The following is a 25217-nucleotide window of genomic DNA, read 5'->3' on the forward strand; positions in this document are numbered from 1 at the left end:
TGAATGGCTGTGATTGGCTTAGTCAAGCGCAGTAAGTAGTTCAACCGAATTTTACAATCACCTGGGAGGCTCTCTAAAATGCCATTGCAGGGTCCCACTCCCAGAGGCCAGACTTAATTGGCCCGGCTGGACTTCTGGCAATTGAATTCTTAAGGTGTCCCAGATGCTTTTAATGTTCAGCCAGTGCTGAAAATGATTGATCCAGTCTAGTCCCCGCCCCCGCCCATTTTACATATGTGAATACTGAAGTCCAAAGAAATGCTGAGTAACTTGCCCAAAGGACTATACTTTCAATTAATAGAAGAAGCTGAAATAAACAAAACCACACGCACACACAACATTTAATAGGACAACTTTGTTTTTCCAGAATATGCATGTGGGTACTGTTAAATAAAATTTATGGGAGGCCATTGTTTTAGACTAAGCTCTTGAACTAGGCTCCAACAGACCAGACCAAAGCAGAATGGAGGCACCCATGCTAGGTGCCGCATAATCAAACTGAACTTTAAAATAGGCCAGTTTAAAACAAAACCCAAAACAAAAGAAACAAAAAAAACCCAGGAGATTTTTTTGGGGTCCAAGGCCCAGTCAACCTGAGCAGGCATAATAAGAAAGTCCCCTCTGCTTTAATCCTATAAGGAAAGTAACTTTGACATGGCCAATACACTTTCTGTCCCTTGTTTCTGCTTTCTTCAGCCTTTTCTGCTTATAGAGTGCACCCCTCTGCTCAGCTCATTGGAGCACCCTTCTGTTTTATAGACAGGATACTGCCCGAATCATGAATTGCAAATAAAAGCCAACTAGATCATTAAACTCGATTTGTTGAAATTTGGTTTTTGGACAGTACTCGTTGTTTTTCTTAGAAAGTGAAGTCCTGGAGAGCTCGAGGACTGAGAAGCACTACAGTGTAGTGAAGTAGCTCTCAAACTTGCACAAATCAGAATCCCTTGGAGGGCTTTTTACTACACAGATGGCTGGGCCTCACCACCACAGTTTCAGATTTCATGGGTTTGGGGTGAGGGGAGGAATAATTACCATTTCTAACAAGTTCCCAAGGGATGCTGCTGCTGTTGTTGCTGGTCTAGCATGAGCTAAAGAATCAGACTCTTGGTAAGATCCAGTTCTGGCCCCACACTAAGTGAGAACTTGAACAAATTACTTAATAAATCTACAAAATGCGGCCAGTGATAGTACCTTGGGCTTCTTGCAACAACTGAGTAAACATAATAAATGTAGAGCACTTAGAACAGTGTCTTGCCCAGAGTGACTGCCTGATGGATAGTAGCCATTATCATTCATTCATTCATCAAACAATTATTAGTGGGTGCTTCCTTTGAGCCAGGCACTGTTCCAGGCACCAAAAGTACAGTGGTGAATAAGTCAAAATTTCTCCTCTCAATGAGCTTACCATCCACTAAGGAGGCGCACGACAGATGATCTCGTAATGCATAATATAATGTCACATGGAAGAATTCTCCATTCCAAGCAAACTGATCAGCAGGTGCACACAGAGTTTTATGAGAACTTGTTGCTGTCTTGTTCTAATCTTCCAGCTCAAGGAGGTGGCAGCATCGTGCTTCCAATGCAAAGAGTCTTTAGCAGGATGGCTCTTACCATGGTGGTTGAATAAAGCCCAGGTGATAGTATAGTCCCACTAGCCAATCCTTTAAGTTTTGTTTGAAAGGAAAAATTTGAAACCAGAACAGGATAAATGGAGAATGTGAAAATGGAAGGAAAAGTAGGATGGCATTGCGCCAGATGCTTTACGTGTTATTTCATTTAATCCTCACAACCATCTTTGAGCAGCTATTATCAGACGAAGAGAGAAGCAGCCTGCCCAACGCTAAGTGGGAAAAGTGGCTGCTAATGATCTGACCACTGGAGTTAAAGTTGACCTCCGAAGGAAGCAGAGAATAGGGCATATATTTGCCCACTGTCCTTCTGCTCTGTTCCTAAAGCAAGTGACAGCGATGTAATCAGAGGCAAGGGGTCAGGTACCTCTGAATCAGATCACTGTTGACCCCAGCCCAGCCTCCTTTCCTTCCAGGTTTTTGTCTTTCTCATCGTGTTAAAAAAAAAAAAAAAAAAAGACCTTTTTAGGGATGCTATATACACTCAGGGCCGGAAAATACAGACCAGCAAAAAGGAAGAAAATAAAGGTGATCCGGAATTCCCTCACCTCAGGAAAAAAACTCTAAAATTTTGATACCGCTTCTCCTCAGTATCTCAGATCACAGGGACCCTGTCGTTTCTGTTTATTAATTAGTCCCTTCCCGTCACACGTATTAACCCAACTGAAAGGTTTTTTTGTTTGTTTTCACCCTGGAGTCGTTTGCTGGAGGTTGACTCTCTAAATTCTGTTGGGACGCGGATTCGGGAGCTAGGCAGGTTGGAGTTGTTTTGTTTGGGGGTTGTTTTCTACTTCCAAATATCCACCTCCCAGCTTTGGGGCCGAAGGTTTTTGCATATGGGCATCTATATTAAAGAACCAGCTGTGTCGTTTGGGGTCGTTTTTTGCTTAGGATTCTTCTTAGCCCTGGCAGCTTTCTGTTCCTTTGAACGTAAGTGTTTGAACCTGGTGACGGCTGGAATTGGCTTTGGCCGGGAGCGTAACGATGACGGGCGGCTGCAGCGATGGCCTTGCCTCGCCCGCTCCCCCTCTCGGGACGCCCCCTCGGTATCAGGGAGAGCGCAGAGCAGGCTGGAGGGGAGGAGCCGGAGAGAGGCTGGCGGCCCGCGCCTCCCGGTAACCTAGCAACCGGCGCCTTAGCAACGCAGAGGGGGCGGGACCGAAGGAGGAAGTCGGAAGCCGGCGGCCAAGTCTCGCGAGAGTTGCTTTTGCGCGCGAACTCTAAGTGTGAGGGTCCGGGGGTCAGGTCGCTGCTGCGACGACTACTGAGGACCCGGTTACCATCACCTCCTCGCGATGGAGACCTCAGCGCTCAAGCAGCAGCCTGCAGCCGCCAAGATCAGGAACCTGCCCTGGTAGGAGGCCCGGCGGCCGCGCGGAGAGGCTGTGGACCGAGTGGGGAGCTGGCCGGACCCTAGCCCCATCTCGCGGCCTGGGCCGAGCCACAGACGTTTTCCCCGCCACCCCCCAGCTCCCCAGTCCCCTGGACTTTCGCCAGTTCTCACCCATTCCCCCCATTCCGTTTGCGGAAAGAGAAAGCGGCTTTTGTACCTGGGTGGCAGCGCAGGGGTTCGATCCCTCGTCTTCTGACATCCTGCACTGGCTTCCATGCCAAAATGTCCTTTTCCCTCTCGCCAGAATCTTCGATGCAAATAATAATAACGCTCCCTGGTTAACTGTTATTGGATGGCTTTCTGTTAGATTAGTAGACACCATGTTAGATGTTTGATCTTACCGACTCTAAGAGACAGGCACTGCGCTATTATTCGAATTTTACGCATGAGGAAACTGCATCTCAGGAAGGTTAAATGACTTGCCCAAGGTCCAAGACTAGAAAATAGGCTTGGATTCGAACTCAGGTAGTCTGAATTCAGAGCTCGTAGTTTCAACCATCCCGCTTCAACAACTGTCCTAGTGATGCTTTAAAGACTGATGAGATTTGGCTTGATTTAGAACAACTCTATGTTGTTCTTGTCTAATAACGAGTTCAGTTTGGTTTTAGTGTGATAAAAAAAACATAAGTTACAGTTGTAACCATTTTAAAGTGTACAATTCAGTGGCATTAAGGACATTCAGGATTTTGGCAATCATCCCACTGTTTAGTTCCAAAATTTCATCACCCCAAATGGAAACCCCATACCCACTGACAGTCCCTCTCCATTCTCTCCTTCCCCCAGCTCCTGGCAACCACCTTCCTCTTAATTAGCATATGAAAGGATTCTTTGGCACGTAACAGAATATTCTCTCATTTATATATATTGTAATATTTAATACATGCTAAATTGTATTTCAGGGTTGAAAAATACCGGCCGCAGACACTAAACGATCTCATTTCCCATCAGGACATTCTGAGTACCAGTGAGTGTCCATGTGTCAGTTGTTCTTATCCCAGTGGAAGGACCTGTGTAAATTTCTTGGTGCTGTGATCTCTGCTGAGTGATAACTTGGAAGAATCTGCTTGGGCTTTATAGAATGTGGCTTTAAGATTTTTCATTCCTTTTCTTCAGGTAGCTACAGTCTAGTGGGTAAGTCATAAACATGAGCATAAAAATAGCATTACAGAAAAGTGTTTAAGTTCACAGATGTCACCAGCACCCAAAAAGATGCCTGTAACACAGGCAGCACGCAATAAATATTTGTTGACTGGCTGCACACTGGAATGAATCCCACTTGTACTAAGAACACAGAGACCAGGCACCTACCTCAAGCTACATCTGCCTCAATTTGGACGTTGAATTGGGTTGAAGTGCATTCATGGAGGGCAGTGAATGAGGTAGCTCCCAAAGACTCATGGTGTCCCTCTTCCTTCCCGATCCTCAGTTCAGAAATTTATCAGTGAAGACCGACTGCCACACCTGCTTCTCTATGGTCCTCCAGGGACAGGAAAGACATCCACCATCCTAGCCTGTGCTAAACAGCTATACAAAGATAAGGAATTTGGCTCCATGGTCTTAGAGGTAAATAGGATTGTTCTTACTCTACCAACAGCTGAGAACTTCAGTCTCTCAACTTCGGTTCTGCAAGTTTTATTTTACTTTAAAAGTCAGGTGCCCACTTGTAGTTGGGGAAGAAGTAAATGTGAAATAAGATATTTCAATTTACTTTTTTCTATAATGGTCATTTTGGTCTGGATTGGCATTTGTCAGCTAGAGGGCAGTTGTAGGGCTAGACAGTTTTCTTTGCCGTTGCTAACTTTTACCCAAACCCTACTTTATGGTCACTCAGTTGCTGCCTGTCTGCTGTGCATCCTCCAGGTCCATTCTCCATCTTTCTGCCCCCTATTTTTGCCCAAAGCCTCAGCCCTGTTGACTATAACCTCCTTTGCCCTCTGGCTCCTGGTTGGGTTTGTCCAGTAGGGGCCCTGGCAGGGGTGGGGGAAGGAAGTGAATGATGGCCTGATCTGCCCCGAGGGGGTTAACACAGCTGAGCACATCTCAGGGTGGTACAGCCCTCTCCAGGGCCTATGCCACTCTCTCTAACCCCTTCGGGCTCAGGGGTGATAATAGGCATTGCATAGCCCTGTGGTTTCGCCTCACCCCACCAACACCTTTTAAAATATGTCTTTGTTTCGTTCTCTTCGAATTACTGCATTTGAGTATGCCATCCATGTACTGCTTGGACCTTAACTGATTTATAACAAAAATCCAAATATTGTCTATTGCAAGAAAAATGTTTAACTTGCTTTTTAGATATGGGACTTTGAACTGTGCTGCTACTAACGTCCTTACTTCAGTGTACTAAAAACTTGTAACCTCTGGGTTGTGGTAGCTAAAATTAGCCTCATCCTGCTTATGCCAAAAGCGCTGTTCAGCATGATCAGACCAATTAATTATTTCTCCAATTTATGTTGCTGTGAGCGTCCTCCAAGAGTGGGGGCAAAACAGCCATTTGCCTTTCGTAACGTAATGATTTAGTGAGTTTAGTGATTTAGTACAACTGTGATTTGTTTATTATGATCTCTTGGCCCTCATTAGACCTAGGGAGCTGGTTTGCTGAGCTGAATTGATGAAAAGATACATCAAAACCAAGAATTCATAGATAGCTCAGCAACATGTTTTTTTCTTTTGACTTCTGTCTTCCACATTTAGCTGAATGCTTCAGATGACCGAGGAATAGATATCGTCCGGGGACCAATCCTGAGCTTTGCTAGCACAAGGACAATATTTAAGTAAGAATTCTTTGAATAATCTCTCTCTCTAAAGATTTTGATCAATGAGGTGGCATAGCTTAATTTTTTAAGTCTTCCTCTTTGCCACTTTATAAAGGTAAAAAAAAAATGACTTTGTCAAAAGCAGCCACGGAAAAGCAATAAAGCACAGGGCTGGTGGTAAGAAATGTTATCATGCAAATATTAAAATAAAACATTATCTGCACCTGTACCAGCAGTTCTTTAGGGAAGCATTAACTTCATTTTATTAGTTAACTGAGGACTGATTACCCTAACTAAGACTGGATGAACTAGTTTAAATTTAAATAAAAATAAGTTGAGATGGGGAAGGATAAGTAGGATGGTGGCTGAAAGAAAAAGAAAAGGGGAAAAGACTTAGGCTGGAGTAAAGGAAGTAGGAAAAGCAGACGGAGTCATCGGGGACTTTGTGGAAGAAAGATGAAGGCGCCAGAACATAAAGCAATACAGAGGTTAGACCTCAGTTCCTTCTAAGGGATGGGGCATTTTCTCTCTGTGTGACCCAAGATGTCTGTCTTGGTCAAAGTTCTAGGAGAAATGGCCTTTCTGAGACAGGCCCAATGGCACAAATGGAAAGATGTGGGTTTGGGCCCAGATGTTGAAGTGAGATTAAAGAAATCTTTAGACGGTGTTTATTTTTCTAGGAAAGGCTTTAAACTGGTGATCTTGGATGAAGCTGATGCCATGACTCAAGACGCCCAGAATGCCTTGAGAAGAGGTAGGCAGAGCTGCTATGTACAGCGTGTGGGCTGACAAGTGCATTGGAAGGAGTTAGGAGCTCCGGGTGTGAGATGAGGTGTGGTTTGTTTGCTGTTTATCTTCTGGCCCAGAGAAACCTCTGTATACCTTTCTCCATGCATCGCATCTATGATCCAAACAAGGTACCTCTATAGTAGGAGCTCCCCTTTCTGCAGCTTAAGGACATAAGCCCTATTGGGACTTTTGAGTGTGACCAATCACTGGTGTTTCATCCTTTTTCGCCACTGAGTTTAATTTCAGAGTTAGGATTTGTATCATTGGATGGGAGAATAAGGGACATCTTTCATTGTTAAACTATTAGATAGTCCTTTTTGCTGTTGGTACCCTTACATACAAAATTGCCAGGAAAAGAAAATCTTAAGTTTAGTTGCACTCAGAAAGCTGACATTATTTCCCTACTTGCCACATGCGATTTGGGAGGGATGGGAGAGTATCCTGTGATTTGTCCTAAGGTGGCTAGTGCAGTTCATTTCTTGTAAAGGACACTTAAAATCTCCCTCTTTAAGATTCCGAGTGAATCAGCTGTGAGAGAAGAATGATCTTTAGGAGTCTAGGGGGCAGGAGAGGATTGCAGCACATGTTTAAGAAGAGGAGGAGGAGGAGGAGGACAGTTAGAATATCTTTCGGTCCAAGAAGCTTTGGCAGCCTTTCTTCAGCATCTTGTTCTGCACGCAGTGACTGTCACTCTGGGCAGATCCCGATGCGAGAACATTGGGTACCTACGGAGTGAAACTGGTGCCGTAAGCATCTCTCAGTTTGGGTTACTGCTCCCTTGAGTGCTCTAAGACTTCCAGACAATGTCCACTGGAAAGTCTGCAAAAAGCCATCCCCTCCCTGCCTGTAGAAGGTGAAGCATCACCAACTTGCCAAATATAATTTTATGTAAAAGGACAGGACTAGGTCTCTTACTTTATGGGATGAGGTAGCAAAAGTGCCAGAATCATAGCAAATCGTAAAAAAGGAAGCATTTTGTAAAATCCCAGGGAGGCATGTTCATCAGATTTTGAAAGGGGAGTGGCTGGACTCTGATCCCAAACACACCAGTGCTACTCTCTCTCGGTGCAGACAGCATCCATCCCCACTTGTTTGCATTCTTGAATCTTCTATACCCTCCAAATGACCATAGAAAAGGTCAGGGCTCCTCGGTCCTTTGAAGAATCAGAATGGACTTTGACACAAGGTGATTTTATTTTCCCTCACCAGTGATTGAGAAATTTACTGAAAATACCAGATTTTGCCTCATCTGCAACTATCTGTCAAAGATCATCCCTGCCTTGCAGTCTCGGTGTACGAGGTTCCGATTTGGTCCCCTGACTCCAGAACTCATGGTTCCCCGCCTGGAGCATGTCGTAGAAGAAGAGAAGTGAGTATCTTGAGGGCCTTTGGGGATTGAGTGCAGTGTAAGTAGGGTTTTGGGATGACCAGCTGCTTTGTATTTAGAGGAGGTGACGTTGGCCACCAGCTTAGCAGAGTGCCCAGTGCAGGCTCAGCACTGGGGACTGTTCACTGCTGTCATTTTCTCTGGTATTTCATGGCCATTCCTCCTCATAAAGTCATTTGGTTCTTGATTTTTTCTTGATTCCATCCTCCTCCCCTGGAAGCTGTCCCATTTCCTCCTACTCTCTTTGTCATTGGAAACTGTAGGCTGCCGAGTCCCTTCTGCGAAGATGCTTCTAGCCTTTTTTGACTACAGGGAAGGTTCTGAGACATTACAGTGTGTGTAATCAGATGGCAAGCAAGCAGCCGACCCAAGTAGCTGCTTATTTTAAAGGAGGAGTTTCGGCTCTGTGATCATGGATCATGCCAGGCCTCTTTCCTCACCAGAGAACATAATTCAAAGCCAGTCGCTCAATATAAGAATGCTTGGTCCTAAATATGGGCCATTCTAGTTGTGAATGGGCTCTCACTACTAATGTGAAGCACATGTCCCTAAAAACCAGAGTGAATTCTACATTATATGGATTAGGAAAGTATTAACTCTGTTCTTGTTTTTTTCTTTCATTCTTTTAAAACCTAATCATGCCAGGCCATCTTGTTCCTCTGGGTGAATGCTGGTGCTCTCAGGGGCCTCACAGGTCCCTTTTGCCTATTTCTTTGCAGAGTCGAGATAAGTGAAGATGGGATGAAAGCGCTTGTAACTCTTTCCAGCGGAGATATGCGCAGGGCTCTGAACATTTTGCAGGTATGGTCCTACTCGTAGCAAATCTCAAGGCATTGCTTCACAAGAGTTCTTTAAGAAAAGATGTAAGCAACAGCACAACCAATCTGTAAATCCAAAAATCTAGAACTGGTAAGACCTTGATCTTATAACATGCTGGATTTCCCAACCCCTACTTTGTATTTTGATGAATTGAAAGAATCATTTGTTGCAAACAAAGCAAAGGCAGGGAAGGATTCTGCACCGTAATAGCCAACAAGCTGCAGCAGCCTCTGATGAGGCCAAGTTTTCCAGTGTAGAAAGTTTGGGGTTTGAGCTGCCCTGTGCCCATACAACATTGCTGCCCACCTGCGTTGCTGCCTCCCAGTTTCTTCTTGGTTCCCTGCAGCTTGGCAGTTGCTGTGACAGCCACTGTGATCTCCTTCTCTGTTTACACAGAGCACCAATATGGCCTTTGGGAAGGTGACAGAGGAGACTGTCTACACCTGCACAGGGCACCCACTCAAGTCAGACATCGCCAACATTCTGGACTGGATGTTGAATCAAGACTTCACCACGGCCTACAGAAGTATCCTTTCTGGGACCTCCTGGCACGTTAAGTGTCCAAGGCCTAAACATGGCCCCAGGAGCTCGGGCTGCAGCCAGCACCCGTACCTTGCTGACGAAGGGACGACTGGCTGCATGTGACTGTGGTCAGCCTGTCGTGGGAGCGAGGCGTCTGTAGGTGGAGTGGGTACCTGTCATTAACAGCCCAGAGTTCTTCCTGGGAATGCATTTGGCTGTATTCTCTAATAGGAGATACAACTTTGTCTTTCAGAAAGCCCTTACTGAAGATGAAGCATGAGAAAAATAAAGAACTGGGATCCAACACATGCAGCTTCAAACTGAAAGAGAAACAGCTGTGTTGGGATTAAAAGCCCTACTTTAAAAAGTCACTTGCCAGGGCTTGGATTCAAAATTCTCTGCAGTCTGTTTGTTCTGGAACTTGTTCCCTTTGCCTTAACTGCTCCTCTCTAGATATTATGGAGTTGAAAACTCTGAAGGGGTTGGCACTGCACGATATCCTGACAGAGATACACTTGTTTGTGCACAGAGGTGATTACATCACACCCTGGCTGGGAAGCCGTGGAGGGGATGCCTGCTTTGGGGTTAAGGATGGTTAGAGAGGGAAACGAGGCTTCATTCTTGAAGCAAAGAAACAGTAATGAAGTATAAATCAGAGCCCTTACGTTTAGCAGTTCTGTCTTGCTGCTGTTCAAAGCTTAATCTCTGGAACTGCTGGAGAGTGGAAAGAAACTCCTGAAGGCTAACTTTCTTTCCTCCAGGGGTCTGTTTGTATTTTATAGCAATAAGTATATTTTAATTTATATTTCTAAGAAAATATTGTCCTGAAAAGGAAAAAGGGATAAGGTAAATCTTCATACAAACTTTCATATAAACCAGCAGAGTCTTATGGAAACCATCTTAAGTTCCACAATTAACCTTCTACACAGAGAATTGGTTCTCAGCCTTGGTAGCAGATAGAATCACCCCAGACCCAGTAAGTCTCCCCATGGGAGACCCAGGCATCAGTATGGTGTGAAGCTCCCCAAGTGACTCGACGCACAGGCCTTTGGAGAAGCTCTCCCCTGTGCGACAGCCAGCCGCAGACCAAGAGGCTTAACTGGGTCCATGAACGTTGGTTCTGCCTGTGCCTTTGCAGGCCTCTTCCTGAGTGGCCCGTGTGTTAACCTCTGCCTGAGAAATGGTCAGCTCAAGCCCAGCTATATAAAGAATCACAAAATAGAGTGGGTAGAAAGTACGAAACCTACGCCATTTTTACTTTCTTAGAGGTGTGGATTCTAGTGATCAGTCTGAGGCCTCGGGAGAGTATCAGTGTTTTGTATTTGATGTTGAAACTCATACTTGTCCTGTGTTTTTTTGTTTTTTGGTAGTAAGGGGTGACAGACCTCACTCATTTGGTTTTATTTTTCCCTCAGTTGACTTTCCATCTTCAGTTCGAATACATTTATTGACCAAAATGGCAGACATTGAGTGAGTATATATTTTCCTAATTTTAATTCTTTTCCTCTTTTTCTTTTTTTTCCTGTTGTGAATTCAGTTTCTGCTTGCTTGGTTTCAGCTTTTTTGTCTAAATCATTTACGTACGGTATAATCTAGTCTTTGGTGATACCGACTGGAAGGTGGGGAAGGGTATCGAGTTGCTTATTTAAAGCACACGGGGATAACACGAAGGACAGGTGCAGATCAGTTACACATTTGAGGTGACGGCCTCTCCCTAGACCTTGAGGGCTTGGCCCACGTTGATTGTGAAAATGCCCTTGTTAATTGGGAGGCCTGCTTCAGTTCAGACTTCTAGACTCGTGTGGGGATGACCAGCCACCCAGCTGTTACTAAGGCATTTTGGCATAATAAAGTATACTGGGGGGAAAAGTAAACACAAACCCAATTTTCCACTTAGCCTGGTTCTGTAAACACTGTTATTAGCCCCCTTTGAAGCTGGCAGCTATCATTTAAATAGACACACAGAGCACTGGGTTCAAAGTGGACGTCAGCGTAGGCCAACTCTAATTTGCCAGCACTGGCTTTCACGTGCACAGATTGGGTCAATTCTTATCACTGTTGTGAATATGATGATCTGGCTTCCGATGGCTGGGCACTTAAAAGGTGGCAAGATGAACTGCCAGTGTCCTGCTTTACTGACTAGACCACAGACCCACAGATATGTCAGCCAAACTGCTGAAATGTCTTAGCTGCGAGGAAGGAAATCTCCATTTTAATTCCCTCTTAATGTATTTTGTGGATGAAATAATCCTTAGTTACATAAATTCTATCTTTCTATACCATTAGGACAAAGTTAAGTTTAGAACACTAGTAGTAATAACTAACAATTTTTAAAATTTAATTTGTCCTCAACAGTTTGAAACATCAAATTTAGAAATCAGCAGTTCGGGCAGAGAAGACAATGTTAGGAGGACACATGCAAGATTGCTGCGCAGGATAAATTTGTTTGGTTAATTCCCATCCCTCTCCTTCAATGGATTTTCAGGCCTTGATCTCCCTTCTCTTATGAAAAGGCAGCTGGCCATGATAGTGTTTTTTCTTACCTTATGCTTGATTTCTTTTAGGTACAGACTTTCTGTTGGCACCAATGAGAAGATCCAGCTGAGTTCCCTCATTGCTGCTTTTCAAGTCACCAGAGACCTGATTGTCACAGAGGGCTAGATGCTCCGAGGCCCACTGGCCACAATTCCCAGACCTGGTAGTGCAGAGGACAGTTACGGGTTGGACTGTTGCCCAGAGAATGGGACAGAACCATGGTCACCCCAAGTCTTAGAAATCTCTGTTCCAGTTCCTGGTGTGGGTGGGCAGATGTTAAAAAGTACCATTTTGTGGTCATTTGGAGCAGGGGTACATAAAACAATTTTAATGCATAATTATTATATCTTAGTGTACTGCCCTTTTTTTTTTTGGAGATGGGGGTCTTGCTCTGTTACCCCAGCTAGAGTGCAGCAGCATCATCATAGGTCACTGCAGCCTCAAACTCCTGGGCTCAAAGAGATCCTCCTGCCTCAGCCTCCCAAGTGGCTGGGACTACAGCTGTGGACTACCATGCCTGGCTAATATTTTTACTTTTTGTGGAAACAAGGTTTTGCTGTGTTGCTCAGGCTGGTCTCAAACTCCTGGCCTCAAGCGATCCTCCATCCCTCAGCCTCCCGAAGTGCTATTATTACAAGTGTGAGCCACCACGCTCAATCCATCTGTCTTTCATGGGGAAAAAATCATCTTTTTTTCAGCCATAAGGCTTTTACCCTTTAGTTGCTTAGATGACAGAGAATTGGCCTATTGCATTTGGTCTGGAACGTAAGGCTTTCAGATCTAATATGGTCCAAGTGTCTTCCAACTCAAGGGAAACAACATCTCCAAAATTAAGTTTATGAATCTAATCTTCGGCACTGTCTCTGTGTCTACTTTAAATAGGCATTAATGGATTTCTGGCCAAAATTATTATGTTCTTATAAAATGGACTCAATTCTCCTACTTTAAAAACTGGTCTTTTTATTTTCCCTCTTGAACTAGAACAGTTACCAGCAGGTTCCAAGTAGGAAAAAACTTTAATTTTGAATATAATAGAGAGCTAGCTTTCAGTTATGCCATCAGGGGCCAATGGTTATATAACACGTACTTGGTTAATGCAGGGAAGGCCTGTGAGATTAAGCCTGACTCTAAATCTAGAACTGCTGAAAGGCCTGGGACTTCCATACACATGTAACATTTATTTTATAGCAATTACGCTGCATTTGTGTTAGCGTTCTGTACAATGAAAATAAAGCAGCTTGCTTGCTGGTTGTGTTACAAGTGACTCTTCTTCCCTTAGCCAGTTATAAAGATGCTGACTTGTCCAACATCCATTTATATTAAAACCTGTCTCTATTATCACAGAATAGACTTACTTTAGAGACTGTTCTTTATAAAGGTGTCAAGTTCTTAAACTGTCGAAAGGGAGAAGGTAGTTATTTCCTTTATTTCTGGAGGACCTGTTACCCAAAGACATCAGCAAAGTTTAAATCTAGTGGCCAAGCAGAGCCTCAATCCATCCAGAGCCTCTCATACTCCACTGTGTGTGATATTTCAAGATAATCATGAAATTTAAAAGTTTTATTTAAATTTAAATCCATTCCCAGCTCTTCTGTTGTACTACTTGTTTTAAAAGGGGATTTTTTTTTTCTTAATGGAAAAAATGAAACAGAGTGCCAAAAGGTTTTAACTGTTTTTTTTTTTCCTTCAATGAAAGCCTGTCATTTTGAAAAGATGTTTTTCTTCAAGCAACAAAGGTGGTAGAGGAAATTCCTTGACTTTCTCAACAAGTCATATAACATTTCACTGGCCTCCATAAAGCACCAATTAAGAAAGCTAAAGAATAAGATGTTGCATTTCTTTTAAAATAATTTAAAATATATTAAATTTTCCTAAGGCAGATTTTGCTTGAATGAGGTGTCTTGCTTAGATAACTACATGCCACTGAAGGAGAACAGTACTTTTAAGGAGTTATTTCTGTTCAGGGGTAGAGTTGAAACCAGCTGATTAATCTAATGAGGTTAAGCAGCAAAGACAGATCTCGTACACGGGAGTATCAGCTAAATCATGACAACACCAATTCTTTACACAGTTAAGACACATCTTCGCAACTGTTCAATTTAAGTACTATGGTTTTTAGATATCAGGAAAAACACAATTGTACCTTAACATCTGTTGAGAAAATACAAATAAATATGATGCTAATAAATGGCAACTGACCGCTCAGTAGCCATTTGAACAGTCATGCAGTTTAGGAATACATCCTTGTATAATCTGACATACAAATTGGTCATCTGCACATGCACACCATTAAAAAAGAAAAGCCAATAATAGTGTCTGGATCAGTCAGGAGCACAGCCTGATTCCCCTGTAATTTAGTTAAGCTAATACCTCATACCACATGGCTCCAGGAAAACTTTGTCCTGCTGGTCAGAAGGGAGCCAGAGGAAGGAAAGCAACCCTGACCAGAGCAGGAGAGAGAACTTGAAACAATGCTACCACTGCATCGGCAATGCAAGGATGATAGTACGAGGCAGAAGTCATACTTCCCAGCTGAGGGAATGTGACCCTCTCTGCCACCTAAGAGAGGCTCTGGAGGCCTACTTACTTTTATCATCAAAACAACATCAATAACTGCACTTTGAATCAAAACGACTAGAAAGAGTTCAACACTCGCTGTTCATAACTGGACCACAGATTAAAGGTAAGGCTCTGTCGCCGTGGAAGTGGAATCGCCTCTAAGACTGACTTTCACATGCCATGGAGAGAGATCCATGACTAGTCCACTGGAACCTGGTTTTGCTACATTCTATTCACAATCCCAAAGAAATGCTATTTCAGCCCAAGACCAGATGTTTGGTCCATTATTCCAGCTACTCCTTTGCCAAGAAGATTTATCCTGCTACAAAGAAAACAGGTAAGGTAAGTAGCGTAGCTTAAAAAGTCCTGTATGTGAGGAACTCTTTCATCTTCTTGGGGATTGGCAGTGCTAGGACTTGGTAAGTTGTTAGGAAACTTCGAAGGGCTTTCCGGCATAAGTGCTTCAGTGAGGATAGGACCCTAGGAGCTGTCCAAAACTGGACGTGGCCATCTCTCGTCCTGAAACGAAACAGAAACCAATGCTGCATTTAGATAGACCTTGGAAGTTCATGTTTGCACTGTGAGGGATATTAACGTTTCTACTTTGCCTCCAAATAGCAGGAGACTCCAGAGAGTGAAATGCAACCTTGACCATTGTAATGGATTTAAAAGCTGTGGTTCTAAATAATTGAGGCTGCTGATAGGATTATAATAACTCAAGACACCTTTGATTACCAGAGTGCTCTCTGTTAGCACAGCCCTTTCTAAATCAGACTACTATTAGTTCAAAAGTAATAGAAGGAAGAGTGCCACCTACTGAATTATAGATGCTTTCTATAAGGTGGTCTCTTTGCCCTAAATGGTTTCCCATATAAATTTTGCATCATCTTGACTTACGCTTCCTCGTGGACTTGGCCCATAAGATGGCATGAATTGTAGGTCTTTAATCACATTTAGGTTAAATATTAAGAGTAAATGCCATAGTATATTGACAGAACAGAATATTTTAGTTTTACGTAATCTTGGATTTCCTTAAAGGTTTCCTCATGGGCAAGAACATTCTAGATGCTTTCTTTCCTTAAAAAACTACATGGCAGAAACCACTACCCATCTGTTGGGCTAACAGATACATACCCTGTGGCAATAACTCCACCATGTGGAAAAAATGTGCAGCAAAGACCATTGGTCATAGGAGCAAATGCAATTGGAGTTTTCAGTTCCAGGGCCCAGATCCTGAGGAGTCTAGATGAGAGAAAGAGAGAGAAGGACACAGTTGTCCGTTGGCCAACCTGGGGCCACATGGTGAGGGTCATGCTGCCATTGCTTACAAGCACTTTTTCTGAGGCTGTGTAGAGATTTCTCTTTGTTACCTGTCATCTGCCACTGTAGCAAGGTACAAGCCTTCCGGAGAGAAGCACACAGATCTTAGTGAGCTAATGTGGACATCGCTGTCGTCCATGCCAGGGTCGACCTGGGTGTGGCTGAGAAGGAAAGACAGAAGAGTAGGCCTGGAGTCATGGTCACCTTCCACCCTGCAGCCTCGCCCCTGGCCAAACTGCCATGGCTAGGAGAAGCTCAAGACGCATCTTGTGCCCCTTATGGAAAACCTTGGGATTTGCAGACTGGGGACAAAGGGCATCTCAGAAGGCTCCGAGTGTCCTGTGGAGGGGCCGCAGGGTTCCTAACACTTCCCCGTGCTAATTTCCTTATGCAAAGTAGGTCAGCCCTCACTTGAATGCCACGGTACACACTGCAAGTCTTTTTTAGGCTAAGATACATGATAATTATAGGACTACCCATTACTTGCTTCATAAAACAACAGAGACAAAGGGAAAAAGTAGATCAAGTTTGTGAGAACATGAAAACTCATTTTGGAAATAACAGGTTCTATACGGGGATCATTCTGAACTTGCTACTACAGTTATTAGTAAATGGAAATAACAAGTCACTTACAGGTTTCATAACGCTGAATCCAGAGCACAGACAGCCTCCCAAACTAGAAGACTGAAGACGCTCAGGTCTTATTCAGAGGGCTTAACTGACAATGAAATACTAGTAAACATGTAACCCACCGCGCCTTGTTATCCAGGTTGTTCCCTCCCGGGTCCCAGACGCTAAGAGGGACATGTCCAATCCCAGGCATGTTTCTCATCAGTCTCCCCACAAGGAAGCCATAGCAGGGATTCAGGCCTTACCGGAGTGACCTCAGCCTTTCGCCAGTGTAGGGGTCCCACATAATCACATTGGTGTCATAAGAAGCTGTGACAAGCAAGGCAGAGTCGGGGGAGAAGTCACAAGAGACAACACTGCTTTGGTGGCCTTCTAGCTTCCGGATTAATGTGTAGGATCGCATGCTCCATAGAAAGACCTGTGGGAAATAACAGGTGCCTGGTGAGGGGCAGAAACAAAGTGCTTAGGACTCTGACAGGAGAGAGTTTGAAAGGCCCAGCAGTTCCCTCTGCAGGCCATTCCCCTTTCTACCGTTCTGCCAGAACCTATCAGACAAGTTTAAACAGAGTAATGGAATTTTTGAGGCACTTAACCAATGCACATGGTCAAGGAGCTCACTTTAGGGGACAATAAGCTGGGCCACCTGAGGAAGGCCGCCAGCTGGACTGTATCTGTAGAAGCTTCTGAGCCCTGTTTGCAAAGAGGGTGGTACATGCTGACGCAGAGCTAGGCCAAGTGCCATCTTGTTCCACTGAAAACCAAAAACGGGTCAGAAGTGAACTCTGGGGCCACCCCACAGAGCAGTGGCAGCCTGCCAAGCCACTTCACGCCCCCCACCTTGCTTACAGAACCGTGGAAATCTGCCTTAGACTGCACATCTGACCTAGCTCATCACTTTAAACCTTTCTGAGCACTAAAAGGAGGACTGTATTCTCTTTCCTTTAAGAGAACTCTCACCTTCCATAGTTCTAAACCTCAAATGAATGATTAACCACCTGGGCTGTACCAAACAGTGAACTCCTAACTCCCCCTTCAGTCACAGCAAAGGGCTCAAGGCAAACACAAAATTCACACAGAAACTGTTCCCAAACTGTTCCTGGGTTTCCAATACATTTTTTTTTTTTTTAAATAACAGGATTTCAAGACAAAGGTCAACAAATAACTGCATATATCATAATTTGAATTGAAAATCCTAATTAGATGGATTCAAATTAGATGGTTCAAAGGAAATTTGGATCCACATGTGGGTTTTAACTTTTAAAATCTTAGACTCCAAGGGGAAGAGAAATTTTTAAAGCCACGCCTTTCCCATTTTGTAAAGGGAAACAGCCCTTTGGTGACAGGAGTGACTTACTTCCCAATATCTCCTCCGGGTTCATGTCACAGTGCAAATCACAAAGGCACCCCCCAGCGTGCCTTCTGTTGGGGCCGATTTGCAGATGGATTTTGAGGATACTTGGTTTATTTCCCCTCACACAAGGCCGCCGTATCAGACCTCTGTGTCTCACTGAACTAAAGAACAATGTCGGAGACTCACCGACTTCTCTCCAGCTGCCGAGCACAACATGCTACAGTCTGGGGAAATGGAACAGCAGTAAACCCACTGCAGGTGGCCCGATAACACCTGAATCTGTTTACCTGGCAGGAAAAAGAAGCAAACGGTGAGCCAAGCCTCAAAATAACAGAGCAGGAAGTCTGCAGAATTGGGAGAACTGGTAGCAATGACCTCACATCCAGTATGTCCATCGGTTCCCTATCAGCTGGGCCCAAAGGCCCAATTTTTAATGCAGAGATGGAAAGATGGCCAGACTTGCCATTTGAACACCTCTAACCTATAAATACGATACTCTAACATCCCAGGGAAATCATTACCTATGGCTTCACCAAAATCTGCCAGATCACCAGGGCAGAGGGTGTACATAGGGACCCTTTGATAGCAGAAAATATTCTTTTTAGGTTTCCCAACCACTTCCAGTACTCTGAAGCATCTTTCCCAATTTTGAGAGTGTTTATCTTCAATTCTCCCTCATTTAAAGTCTATGATGGTTTTCCCATCGTCAGGTGGATCCCACTCCAGACTGTCCCCCTCCTCCCACCTCGCCAGGGGGTCCGGGTGGGCAGTGGTGTGGAGTAATTAGAGGTACACGCTCTGGAGTCAGACAGCTTGGGTTTGAATCCTGGCTTCACTGCTTACTCAGCACATAACCTGGGGTGACTCATGCAATCTCTTTCCAGTTCTCAGTTTTTTAAAAAAAACCAAATGCCCATCCATACGGGATGCGTGGATAAATGGTGGTACATCTACCCTGTTAATGCAGATGGAATGAGAGATATAGATCTTCCATAGGGTACTGTTTAATGAAAAAAAGCAAGACACAGAAAAAATGTAAATAATATGTGATTCCATTTCTGTAAAACAATGACCCCAACCCATGGAGGTAAGCATGTGTGTACAGGATTATACAATATAGAGAAAAGTATGGAAGGCTATATACTGAGCTCTTAACATGGGTTACCAGGTTGTAAGGGAAGAGGGGATGATGCAATGGGGAGAGGGCAAGAGAGGGAGAATGGGGAAGGAAAGAGCCAAGCAAGAAAAAAGAAAAAAAGGGCGGTGCCTGGCACCTGGGAACACAACTTAATTCTCTTCTCCTTGAAAAGCTCTAGTAATTGGCCTACTCCATTCTGCCCACTCTCAGCCGCTCTCACGTATTTCTTCCTTCCCAACCATCAAGCAATTTCCAAAGTCACTCCACAGACCTTCCTTAGATGGTGGCAAGCTTCCCCTGCACACTCATTAAGCCAGCAGCAAGAATGGTACTGCCTTTGAGAAGCCTTCCGGGTGAGCAGTCTATCTTAGATGGTGTGATCACAGGTTCCACAATACTGGGCAGAAACTACCTAGAGTGCTCTTGGTGATCAGATGTCTTCAGATGAGGACACTGCAAGCACCTCCTTGGTTTATTTGTTTGTTTAAGAAACTGCTATGGACTGAATGTTTGTGTCCCTCAAAAATTCGCATGTTGAAGCCCTAATCCTCCGTGTGATGGTATTAGGAGGTGGGCCTTTGGGAAGTAAGCAGGTCATGAGGGTGCAGCCTCAGAAAGGGGATTAGTGCCCTAAGAAGAGACATGAAGAGATCTCTCTCTGCCATATGAGGATGTAGCGAGAAGGTGGCTGTTTACGAGCCAGGCAGCAGGCTCTCACCAGACACCGCAGCTGTCCACACCTTGATTTTGGACTTCCCAGCCTCAAGAACTATGAGGAGTAAATGTTTAAGCCACCCAGTCTGCGGTACTTGTCATACCAGCCTGAGCTGACTAACACCCAAGTCATCAGGCTCAGTTCTAAGAGGGCAGGAGAAAGGTCCCCTCCCGTGGTTGTGGGGAGCTGGACAGTCCCAGCTTGGGCAACAGTACTGGTGCCTTTGCACTATGGGGATGAGTGTGCTTCCTCATCAACTGTCCCCACAGCCTCCTTCCTCTGGTCCCTGAACCCCCACCCATTTATAGGAGGAATGACATAGCAATAAATTTCCCTTCCCTATGTCACCTTTCCAGTTAAGGATCAAAACCAGAGATGTGTGGAATTCTTTATTAGGCCACTGCTGTATGGAGTTTGCTCAAGGCAGAATTTCACAAAAGCTGGTCCCCTCCAATCTGACAGAATTGTTCTAGGCTTAGATTCTACTTCAAAAAGCAGCCCTTTACTTCTAACAGGAAGTACCCAATGGAGACTTCTTCTACACCAGTGGTTCTGAACCTGGGAGACGCTGCCCTCCAGGGGACATGGGGCAATGTCTAGAGACATTTTTGGTTGTCACAACTGGAGAGGATGCTACTGGCATCTAAAGAGAAGAGGCCAGGGATGCTGCTCAGTATCACAGCGCACAGGGAAGTCCCCAGCAAAGGACCACGGGTCCAAAATGTAAGTAATGCCGAGGATGAGAAAATCTGTCCTAGATTATGTATTTTCAATTAAGGCAATGTCACCTCAAGGGTGTGAAAACTGGTTCTTGGTGGCCAGAAAAATCTTACATTTCTTTGCGAACAAAGAAAGCACAGACATGCATTCAGTACATAAACAGATATGCAATATATCTTTCATATTAAAATATCATCAATAAGGCCGGGCGAGATGGCTCATGCCTGTAATCCTAACACTCTGGGAGGCCGAGGTGAGAGGATTGCTTGAGCTCAGGAGTTCAAGACCAGCCTAAGCAAGAGCGAGACCCCCATCTCTAATAAAAATAGAAAAATTAGCCGGCTGTGGTGGCACATGCCTGTAGTCGTAGTTCCACCAGAGGCTGAGGCAGGAGGATAGCTTGAGTCTAGGAGTTTGAGGTTGTAGTGAGCTATGATGATGCCACTGCACTCTACCTGGGGCAACAGAGAGAGACTCTGTCCCTCCCAAAAAAAAAAAAAATTCATAAATAGACATACAGTTTATCATAGGTATTGAAATCTCTTTCAACTGATACAATGTATCTTTGGGACAGCAGGAGGTGCAATTAGGAAAAAAATGCCTCCTTAGGAGGCAGTAACAGAAAGTCAAAAAACACCCTTTTAGATAAAAATGACATTGGTAAAGTGGAGACAGGGGCAAATACAGTATTTTTAGAGTTGCCAAGTAGTTCCGTCACCTCCATACCATGTTTATTCAGGTCCCAAATTCGAAGAGTCTTATCCCGTGACGCAGAGACCAAAATCAAACTGCCGCTGGGTGTGAAGCTCAGATCTCTCACGACATCCTGGTGGCCCGAAAGATTCAAAAGCAGGAGCCCTAGTGTGAGAACAGGAGTACTCAGTCAGCAGGAGAGGTGGAAAGGTGCCCGCCACAGCCACACCCCTCAGCCACTTGGGGTGGGGGTGGCCCCAACATGCACGAGAGCCTCCTAGGAACTCATGCCGGACAGGAATGACCTACCTGTCTGCACCTCCCAAATCTTGATCTGCCCATCGTTGAGTCCCGTAGCAAGGATCAGGCAGGAGACATCGGGCACTTGGGGATGGTGGCGTGCCCAGAGCTTCCTGCTGGGTGGGGAAGGCCATGGGCTGAAGGCCAAGCCCCAGACAATCTGCCCGCAGTCCAGCGTCTTCTCCTTTGGGCTGCCTCGCCCTTTGGTCTCATTTTTGCTACTTCGACTTTTGGCTTCAAACCCTTTAGGGATGCTGGGGGAAGCAGAAATTTCTTAATGAGTCTGCAACTGTTACCAAGTCAACCAACTTTTCATCCGGGGACATCTAAGATTTTAAAGTCCTAGAAACAAACTGGCCTTTGGTGAATTCTGATGGGATTTTTCTTTTTATTTCTTTTTAAGTGTTCTGGCCAGGCGCAGTGGCTCATGCCTGTAATCCTAGCACTCTGGGAAGCCGGGGTGTGAGAATTGCTTGAGTTCAGGAGTTCGAGACCAGCCTGAGCAAGAGCGAGACCACTGTCTCTACTAAAAATAGAAAAAATCAGCCAGGTGTGGTGGGGCATACCTGTAGTTCCAGCTATACCAGAGGCTGAGGCAGGAGGATCACCTGCGCCCAGGGGTTTAAGGTTGCAGTGGGCTATGATGACACCACTGCGCTCTACATGGGGTGACAGAGTGAGACTCTGTCTCAAAAAAAGGAAAAAAAAAAGTTCTACTGGGCACAGTGGCTCACGCCTGTAATCCCAGCACCCTGGGAGGCCGAGGCAAGAGGATCAATTGAGGCCAGGAGCTCGAGACCAGCCCGGGCAACATAGTGATGAGACCCTGTCTCTAGAAAAAAATTAAAAAATTAACTGGGGCATGGTGGTGTGCACGTGTAGTCCTACCTAGTTGGGAGACTGAGCGAGGAGGATCATTTGAGCCTAGGAGTTGGAGGAGGCAGTGAACTATGACGGCTCTCAAAAAAAAAAGTGCATGTAACAGAGACTTCACTGGTCTTGGCCCATCTCATTTGTGACAGACCTGCAAACGAGTGACCTGCAGTGTGGGTTAACTGGATCACAGATGCTCCAGGGAGCCATACACTTGCACAGAAAGTTCTCTTGGGTTTTGGTGCATGGAAGGAAACATGCACTCAGTTTTTCCCAGGAGAAAGCAAGCACACTGTAGGTTTGGAACTGGGACATTACTTGGAGCCTGAATACCCATCTGCCACTCTCCTGCCTGATAAGTTCCCTCCTTCTAACTTAGAAATCCCCTAGAGCTGGAAACAAACTCCTTTCTTGCCAATACAGTTTATTTGGTCCGTGTTGATTTCCACCTTCCTATATTACGTTCCAATTGATTCATGAGGCTCTTTCCTTTCCTTCCCTGATGGTAACCAGCAGAGGAACTAACCAGCAGGGTAGTCACAGAGAAAAAGAACCCACAGAGCTGTTGAGAGGTGCCCTGTCCTGAAAAATCTCTTAGCCCAGCCCTCTCCTTCTACATTCCACTTATGGTGAAACAGGCCCAGAAAAGCTAAGGCTGAATCCCTCCGACACAGAGCCCTGCCCACCACTGCCCCTGGCAGACAATGTCCCCCAGGCACGAGCAATTAGACAGCCCTGTGGTTCAGCCCGAGGTACACTTTACCAGCACAAGTAAAGGTCCCACTTTCCTATGCAACCTTGACCACACTCTGGTATGTCAAACTAGGGGAAATGGAGATGAGGAAAGCTGGACCCCAGGACGAGTTCAGATTTGGTTCCATGAGAGTTCTCAAAGAGCTAAAAATGGATCTATATTCAACCAAGCAATCCCACTACTAGGTATCTACCCAAGAGAAAACAAATCATGATATAAAAAAAGACATATGCGCTTGTATGTTTGTCATAGTACTATTCATAATAGCGAAGTCCTGGAATTAACCTACGTGTCCACTGACAAATGATTAAAGAAAATGTGGGGGGGTGTGTGTGTGTACACCACATTTGAATACTATGGCTGAATACTACTCAGCCATAAAAAGAATGAAATCATGTCTTTTACAGCAACATAGAAGGAACTGGAGGGCATTACCCTAAGTAAAATAACTCAGAAACAGAAAGTCAAATACTGCATGTTCTCACTTGTAAGTGGGAGCTAACAGTGGGTGTACATGTATATACAGAGTGCAATGATAGACACTGGAGACACCACCAGGTGGGAGGTTGGCAGGGGGGTGAGGGATGGAAAATTACCCATCAGGTACACTATTTGGGTGATGTGTATGCTAAAAGCCCCAACTTCACCATTGAGCAATATATCCATGTAACAAATATACACTTGTACCCGCTAAATCTATTTTCAAAAAAACCTATTTCTCGGCTGGGCGTGGTGGCTCAAGCCTGTAATCCTAGCACTCTGGGAGGCTAGGCGGGTGGATCGCTCAAGGTCAGGAGTTCGAGACAAGCCTGAGCAAGAGCAAGACCCTGTCTCTACTAAAAAACGGAAAGAAATGATCTGGACAACTAAAAATTAGCCAAGCATGGTGGCACATGCCTGTAGTCCCAGCTACTTGGGAGGCTGAAGCAGGAGGATCGCTTGAGCCCAGGAGTTTGAGGTTGCTGTGAGCTAGGCTGACGCCACGGCACTCACTCTAGCCCGGGCAAAAGAGTGAGACTCTGCCTCAAAAAAAAACAAAAAAAACCCCCCTATTTCTCAGTCCGTGAGAAATCCCATACTCAATGTATATGTGGCTGGGCCTCTTTATGTATTACACATGTTCCCAAAAAGTAGTAAGTAAATCACATTTTTGTCAACTGTATGGTGAAGTATGTGAAATAATTTTAACCAAGCTCACCTGTAAAATTAGAAGGAACTGAGACAAGTGTAGGCTCCTCCACCTCTAAAACTCTCTTAGTCTAAATCAGAGGTTGGCAAACTATGGCCAGGCCAGCAATCTGTTTTTGTTGTTTCTCTTTCAACAATCTATTTGTCAGTATTTTTAATTAAGGTATAGTTGACAAATAAAATCGTATATATTTATGGTGTAGAGCACGATGTTCTGATATAGTTATACATTATGAAATGGTTATATCAAGCTAATTAGTATATCCATCCCTTCACATACTTAACATTTTGTTGTGAGAACATTTAAGATCTACTCTCGGAGTCCACTTGCTCAAGGCTTCTTGGGCATGGCTCCGGGTAAAAAAAAAAAAAAAACTACTCTCAGCGATTTCCAAGCATTAGATGCATTATCATTAACTACAGTCACCATGCCATCCTGTCTAACTGAAACTTTGAACGTTTAACCAACATCTCCCCATTCCTTCTCCCACTCCAGGTAACCATCATTCTGCTCTCTGCTTCTATTAGTGTGACTTTTATCCGATTCCACATGTAAGTGAGATCACGCAGTATTTGTCCCTCTGTGCCTGGCTCATTTCATCGAGCATAAAGTCCTCTAGGTCTATCCATGTTTGTCATAAATGACAGGATTTTGTTTTTGTAAATAAAGTTTTACTGGAAAACGGCCATATTCATTTGTTTATGTATTATCTGAGATAGCTTTCACGCTGTAACAGCAGAGTTAAGTAGTTGAGACAAAGACCTAATATTTACTGTCTGGGTCTGTACAGAAAAATTTGCTGACCCCTGCTCTAAATGCCAAATGTAGTCTGAAAATTTATTTTTGCAACACAATCTGAATGTGATCGTGACTGTCATCTCAATCAGCTGCCTACCCACATACTGCCCAGACCTGACCGGCTCTGGCCTGAGTTTGCCATCATAGGAAGCAGCACTTAAAAGGCAGGCTATTGGAAGAGGTTTAGGACAGCTTGCAACCTCCAAAGTTACCTTTGTTTTATTTATTTATTTATTTATTTTTTTTGAGACAGAGTCTCACTTTGTTGCCCTGGCTAGAATGAGTGCCGTGGTGTCAGCCTAGCTCACAGCAACCTCAAACTCCTGGGCTCAAGTGATCCTTCTC

The 25217-nt window shown here is 44.5% G+C and overlaps 2 protein-coding genes across 4 annotated transcripts in view; one reads left to right on the forward strand and one right to left on the reverse strand.

Moving 5' to 3' along the window:
* The first annotated feature begins 2765 nt into the window (after window positions 1–2765).
* RFC5 (replication factor C (activator 1) 5, 36.5kDa) lies at window positions 2766–12196 on the forward strand. Its single transcript, XM_012650196.1, has 11 exons — window positions 2766–2985; window positions 3924–3988; window positions 4451–4587; window positions 5719–5798; window positions 6461–6534; window positions 7779–7938; window positions 8676–8757; window positions 9172–9301; window positions 9751–9828; window positions 10713–10767; window positions 11862–12196. The coding sequence occupies exons 1-11, from the start codon at window positions 2927–2929 to the stop codon at window positions 11956–11958; spliced, it is 1017 nt and encodes a 338-aa protein (XP_012505650.1). The 5' UTR covers window positions 2766–2926; the 3' UTR covers window positions 11959–12196.
* A 1296-nt stretch (window positions 12197–13492) lies between these two features.
* WSB2 (WD repeat and SOCS box containing 2) overlaps window positions 13493–25217 on the reverse strand; it is a 23492-nt gene continuing 11767 nt past the window's right edge. For all 3 annotated transcript variants that reach the window (XM_012650194.1, XM_012650195.1, XM_012650193.1), the window contains 7 exons: window positions 21268–21512; window positions 20992–21123; window positions 17879–17979; window positions 16587–16759; window positions 15762–15872; window positions 15526–15633; window positions 13493–14910 (listed from right to left, as the gene is read on the reverse strand). In XM_012650194.1, coding sequence (XP_012505648.1) covers window positions 14748–14910; window positions 15526–15633; window positions 15762–15872; window positions 16587–16759; window positions 17879–17979; window positions 20992–21123; window positions 21268–21512 — 1033 coding nt within the window. In that variant the 3' untranslated portion in view covers window positions 13493–14747. The remainder of the gene's footprint in view (window positions 14911–15525; window positions 15634–15761; window positions 15873–16586; window positions 16760–17878; window positions 17980–20991; window positions 21124–21267; window positions 21513–25217) is intronic.

The sequence above is a fragment of the Propithecus coquereli genome, unplaced genomic scaffold (assembly GCF_000956105.1).
Source record: "Propithecus coquereli isolate 6110/MARCELLA unplaced genomic scaffold, Pcoq_1.0 Scaffold314, whole genome shotgun sequence".
Taxonomy (NCBI): domain Eukaryota; kingdom Metazoa; phylum Chordata; class Mammalia; order Primates; family Indriidae; genus Propithecus; species Propithecus coquereli.

What these genes read in the sequence shown, in the direction of transcription:
- RFC5 (XM_012650196.1), top strand. Translation starts at nt 2,927, where the DNA reads ATGGAGACCTCAGCGCTCAAGCAGCAGCCTGCAGCCGCCAAGATCAGG. An exon ending in TCAGGACATTCTGAGTACCA is followed by an intron (nt 3,989 to 4,450) that starts GTGAGTGTCCAT and finishes CCCGATCCTCAG; the next exon opens with TTCAGAAATTTATCAGTGAA. An exon ending in CATGTCGTAGAAGAAGAGAA is followed by an intron (nt 7,939 to 8,675) that starts GTGAGTATCTTG and finishes ATTTCTTTGCAG; the next exon opens with AGTCGAGATAAGTGAAGATG.